This window comes from Gordionus sp. m RMFG-2023, chromosome 2 (genome assembly GCF_954871325.1).
Source record: "Gordionus sp. m RMFG-2023 chromosome 2, tfGorSpeb1-WG-v2, whole genome shotgun sequence".
Taxonomy (NCBI): Eukaryota; Metazoa; Nematomorpha; class Gordioida; order Chordodea; family Parachordodidae; genus Gordionus; species Gordionus sp. m RMFG-2023.
The window spans coordinates 45,137,183-45,143,860 of NC_088776.1; the positions used below are offsets into that span (position 1 = coordinate 45,137,183).

The 6,678-nt window shown below is 28.0% G+C and overlaps 1 protein-coding gene across 1 annotated transcript; it reads left to right on the forward strand.

Moving 5' to 3' along the window:
• The first annotated feature begins 210 nt into the window (after window positions 1-210).
• Window positions 211-2,036, forward strand: LOC135923914 (uncharacterized). Its single transcript, XM_065458921.1, has 3 exons — window positions 211-278; window positions 317-448; window positions 495-2,036. The coding sequence occupies exons 1-3, from the start codon at window positions 257-259 to the stop codon at window positions 1,034-1,036; spliced, it is 696 nt and encodes a 231-aa protein (XP_065314993.1). The 5' UTR covers window positions 211-256; the 3' UTR covers window positions 1,037-2,036.
• The last annotated feature ends 4,642 nt before the right edge of the window (window positions 2,037-6,678 follow it).

Consider the following 6,678-nt stretch of genomic DNA (forward strand, 5'->3'; position numbering starts at 1 on the left):
GCATTTTGTGACTGCTTGGGGTTTGTGAGACCCCACCGGAGTAAATTCGTAATTTTTTTTTAAATTTTTTTTTTAAAACTTTTATAATTATAAATATATACCACTATATTATAAATTTTATTAAAACGAAATTTGAATATAACATATTTTGAATGAGATATATGAAATTGAAAACACAAATATTTTTTCTGGTGGAGTTATTTTATGTTTATTTTCTCCAACAAACTCATTTTTTATATTATTTCTATCATCTACTATGATTTTTGCAGATTCTGAAAGTAAATATAAAATATATAAATGTAATATTTTTTTTGAGGTGATTTGGATAATATAATTAATAGTGAGGATGAAGATTTTATATATGATAGTGATCATGATACACAATCTGAATTAGATGAAGAAGAAGATATATTAGCTGAAACAGATAATAAGCTTAAGTATTATTTAGGTTAATATAAAATCATTTATCATAGTATATTTCTCTTTAAAATTAGCTAAAAATAAGATTACTCAATGGAAAAAGGATTTACCCAATCAGAGAATAAGAACTCGTCAGCAAAATATAGTTATTGATCAGCCAGGAGTAAAAGAATATGGGAAATTAGCTGACACTCCAGAAAAATGTTTTGACTTGTTCATAACACCAAAAATGATTGAAGAGATAATTTATCATACCAACCAAAAAATTAAAATTGTAAGTCAAAATTATAATCAATGTGAAGGTTCTACAAAAGAAGTTTATATAACTGAATTCAAAGCATTATTGGGAATTCTTTATTTAGCTGGAATTTTTAAATCTAATCATCAAAATATGTCTGATTTATGGAAATCTGATGGGTTTGGAATTGATATATTTAGAGTAACAATGCCTCTTAAAAGATTCAGATTTCTAATTCATGCAATGAGATTTGATGACATACTAACAAGTGAAGAGAGAAAGGTGGTAGACAAAGCAACACACATTAGAAATATTTTTCAAGATTTTGTTGATATGCCACAAATCTTATACAATATCAGAATATGTAACCCTAGATGAAATGCTTCCAGCATTTCGTGGTAAATGCCCATTTAGACAATACATGCCAAACAAACCATCCAAATATGGCATAAAACTATACTCCTTGGTGGATGCCAAAACATATTATACTCTAAATCTTGAAATATATACTGGAAATCAACCAGAGGGACAATATCAAATAAGTAATAAACCAGCAGATGTAGTCAATAGATTAATTCTTCCAATATCTGGTTCAGGTCGCAATGTAACCATGGATAATTGGTTTACAAGTTATGATACTGCATTAAGCTTACTAAATACACACAAATTAACATTAGTGGGCACATTAAGGAAGAATAAACCACAAATTCCTAATGATTTTATATTAACAAAGGGGAGGGAAATCTATAATAGTATATTTGGATTTCAGGAAAACATAATATTATTATCATATGTTCCAAAAAAAAGAAATAATGTCATAATGCTATCAACATTCCATCATAATAAAAATATTGATAATAATAACCAACAAAAACCTGAAATCATAACTTTTTATAATATGACTAAAGGTGGTGTAGACATGGTTGACCAAATTACAGAAAATTATTCAATTTCAAGAAGGTCATATAGATGGCCCTTAACCATTTTTTATACACTTTTAAACATAACAACCATAAATTCCCATATTATATATACTGCAAACACAAACAAAACAATTACTAGAAGTAGTTTTATTAAAAAATTATCTATGGAACTTATTACTCCCCATTTGGAAATAAGAAAAAATTGCCTCAGATTGCCGCGAATTCTAAAAGAATCTATTTACAATATATTAGGCAAACAACAAAGTGAGAATATTAAGCCTTCAATAGGAAGGTGTGGTGTGTGTCCTAGAAAAGGATAAAAAAAACTAAATATTTTTGTCAAATATGCAAAATAAATTTATGTTTAGAACACATTAATATTTTATGTAACAAATGTTTTGATTGTCAAATTTAACATATTTCAATGTTCAATATTTTTTTTATATTTGAATTTATCAGTGTAATTTTTTTTTAATATTGAAGAATAAAGATCCATGTTATGAATTATCAGGATTATATGATGGATAAGTTATTTTTTTAATTTCCAATTTAAAAAAAGTAAGCTTTTTTTTTAGAAAATTTTGGCACAAATTATAATTATCCTCACCATCTTTAATCTAAACTTAAGAAATAATAATAAATAAATATTTTATCAAGTTTAAGGTTAGTTCTATCTTATTTTCAAATATTAAATCAAAATAATGAATATAACTGGACATATATACATTTGAAATTGGGGTCTATTAAACCCCACTGGAGTACTAACGTCATTTTTTTCACCGGAGTATTGAAGGGTTAATGGATTAAACCTGGCCTGAAGGGGGGAAGGGGTAAAAGAATAAAATTGGATATAATTTTCAAATAACAGGTAACATCTAGCATAAATATATGAAGAAAATTCTATCGTCATTTTTGACGGGCTATCTATTTATCTAAAAATTATGCATATAAAATTTATTAGCATCTTTTAGCTAGAAGTTGATCTAACGCAGAATATCTCTACTGAGTCTATGATTAAACGATTTAATTGTGGTGTCAGACAATGAACCACAATTCATATATGGAAATTCCGTCGGTACTGTGAATTAAATAACATACCTCATATACCTATAACACTCTATCATCCGAAAACTAAAGGATTATCTGAGCGTACAATACGAACATTGAAAGGTCGATATTACGCAACGAGGGAGTCAATTTCTGATCCAGAAGAAGCTTTGTTACAAGTTGCATCAACATCGATTGGAGGAGCATAGCCCTACAGGAAGATATCCTGCCAAGATTATGTTTGTAAAACAATTGAAAACTAGTTTGGACTGGATAAGACCAAATGTAGAACATAAAATTGAAAGGGCAAATATAAAACAAAGTCAAAATCATGATTTACATTTCGAGAGGAAGAGAATTCGAGATTTCACAACCCATGTCGTTAAATAATGAGAACGCCAATGGGAAAGGGAGTGATTAAAGAAAGGACAGGGTTATATATATTGTTGAAACTCCCGAAAGTACATTGCGGAAACACGCAGATTAGCTAAGAGATCATTAAATTATTCCATGAAAGTTCATCGGAAGTTACAGAAATAGTTGTGCAAGTAAATGAAGCAGGTACAAATACTGCATTACGTTGTTCATCAAGAAACCGTAAACTCACAAAGAGGTTTATTGAGGAAATCTAACTTAAAAATATTTGGAGGAAATGTAATAAATTTGTATTTGTTATTTAAATGTAATAAATTATTATTTATTATATATTTATAAAAAAGAATAGAACATTCTAATTTAATTAATAAATGTGATTTTAATATAAAACGTTATAATTTAATCCATGGTAGTTTTCTAAATAGCTAATTATTGGTCGTTTTATTAATGAGTAATAAAACATGATATAGGTGTAACTAGAATTGGATTTCACTAAGGGTCCATTTATTGGTAGCCATTAGATATATTATAGTTTTATAAAAATAATCTTAGGGTTCCTTTTTTTAAATATAATAATGAATTATTTCTACAAATTTTGAATTATAGTTGTTATTTTAAAAAATTGTTGACTTTTATTTATTTTTCTTTTGAAATCTAGTTTATAATGATATAATAGTGTCATTTTTGTAGAGGGAGAGGGAATGTGGGAGGTATTTTTATTAGCTTAAAATGATATTTATGAGAGCAGGCAATTTACTGAAGAGTGGATTTTCTTTTGCCACCATCTCTCCTGGCTACGCATATGTAATCAGATGTAATGGATTCAGTTTTAACTTAAATGATATAAATGAAAAATAAAAAAGGGTAAAGAAATGTTTCTTTAAAAAAATATAATATTATTCTATTCAGTAAGTACATTGCCCTTTTATGTTGCAAAAAAACAATAGAGCAACGTTTGGTTTTTCTTATGCCCATCAAACTGATTAGATCTTTTAGGGGTTATATTTCAAAGGGAAGTGCCACAAGTTATGTTCAATAGTTTTTTCTAACAGACATTTTATAAAATCATTTACATACAAAATAATCATATTATAGAATAAACCGATTTATTCTTACCAAATCTCCAATTTAGATTATGTATTCATTACTTTTACATCTCTCCCTCGCCACTTTTTACAACTCATCTTCCACGTTGAGAGGTCATATCATATTCGTTAAATGTCTAGTGTATAAAACCTTGGACAGCCCAAACGGCGTTTAACATTAAATTATTAAAGATTCCGTTATCACTTGCACGGCCACGAAGTGGTTTTAACCAATTCCTAACATACGTCATGCCTGCGATCGTAATCCTTGAAGAACCCAAATAGAGAATAACTTTGAATACCATAAAAATCCTGTTGCTTGTACAGCCACAAGGTCTTCGTCACCTTAGATTCATCTCTTCACTTAAATTATGAATACTTAATCCTCGTCTTCATTATTTTGAGGTAGGTTTATAATTATCATTATCAATGAGCCTTACCATGATCACATAATTAAATCATAACAAACAATCATTTTATAATCATAAATTTTAGGTAGGTTCATATTATATCGATGATCCTCACTAACCCTGAATTGCTCTACAACCACTAAGTCACCGTCACCTCATATTAATCTTTTGTTTAAATTATGGACCCATAATTCTAGATTTTACAGCAATCTCATAATTATAATAATCGAATCTTCATTCTTAATAGCATAATCTTTAATTTGGGCGCCTACATATTAGGACAACTAATTAGTCATGATCATAATATTCATAGGGTTATGGTTGCTAATTCATATCCTCATTAAAATCTAAATTACCCTTGGTTACCCAATACTATAATTTGGTCATCGGTAAGGTTAATTGTATAATTATGAGAGGATTATGGTTATTACTAACCCATATCCCCACTATAATTTATAATCATGTTCTTGGTGATCTAATACCTTAATTTGGGCCCTCGCAATAAGGTAAATAATTATTATATATTCCGTTAGTGTTATCTTTTAATAAATATGGTTGCTAACTCCTAGTCCCACATTGTTATTAATTTATAATTCGCCAAATAATAATATCAAAATTTTAAAAATATTTCTAATTAATTAGATATTTTTCAAATTCATTTCTTTATCCAAAACTACATTATTTTTCAAAATTAAAACATTATCATTAATGCATTCTCAAATAACATCAAATTTCTCAAAATAATTAATTAATTTAAAATCCAGTTACCAATCGCATCTTAATATTTGCGTTTATTATCTGATCCAAATCGAATTTTTTTTGAATTTTTTATTTTCCTAGAGTAAAAAAAAAATTGGCACTCTCAACTAGTGTTATCAAACGGCTCGATATGAGCCGATTTTTAAAAATGGTTAACTCTATATTTTAGCCAGAAAAATATTACCTAAGCCTTGAGATTTCGCTAATAGATAAAATCTTCAGACTAGAGTATTTTTTCTGGATAAAATATTGTTAGCCATTTTTAAAAACCGCTTCAAATAGAGCTGTTTAATAACATTATTCTCAACTTTAAACTATTCTCAAACAATTTATAAATTCTATTATCCAAAACACTTTATACAGTTCAAAATCTAATTGTTTAAAATTTTTAACCTCCTCCCTTGAATTAATAAAAAATTATATTTTAAAATATTCCCAAAAATTTATTAATACTTTTCTAATACTAACAAATTTTATCCCCTTAAAAACCCATTTTTTTTTGTATCTTTTATTTTTAAGATACCGGCGCCCCCTTGTGTTAAAATTATGACATTAAAATAAAAGACCATTTCTTATTAATTCTTTTGTTATAAACCAAGGAGTAGGAATCGACATCAATTAGTCATTATCGAGAATCCACTGGTCAATCAATATGGATTCGCTCACAAAATTTCTTACCTACAGTTCAAAAATACAGAGGTACTTTTGAATCCCAGGTCTATTTTTCAGGAATTCAGAGTATATTTTGATAACATGTTTTTCAATGTCACATATGGGCCACCAACAATAAAATCGAAATATAGATTTCATTACATTTTCCCCAGGTGTCCCAGTTGAATCATTCCTAACACAGCATTTTTTATTTTTTTTAGGAATATTTAATCTCCCATTCCATTCTATAGTATCATGATCTACTTCCCGTCTATCATAGAAATTAACAGTTTCTTTATCTTTATGATGATTAAAGTTTCATCAACTTTGCTGAATGTGCATCGCTATTTTTTTTAATATTAAATCTTCCTTCGACTCTTTTCGTAGAATATTTTCTGACAATTGCATGTCATACAGATTAATACATCAAATCTCCAAAGCATGTTTAGAATCTTGATTCTCTTCCATTTCTAATATCGAAAACCTTGATAATGCATCAGTGATTACATTTTTTACTACCGGGTCTATATTCTATTATGAAATCATAAGAAGCCATCTTCCAAGCCCAACGTGTCAAACGATTATTAGAAATTGTAGGTAGATCGTGTTTCTCCCCAAATAATCGCTCAAATGGTTTGTAATCATTTCGAAGTAAAAATATTTTACCATAAATAAATGAATAAAATTTTTCAATACCAATTAAAAGGCTCGAGCTTCTTTATCGGAACGTAGTGTTTCTCTGATTCTAATATAGTTTATGACGCAAACAA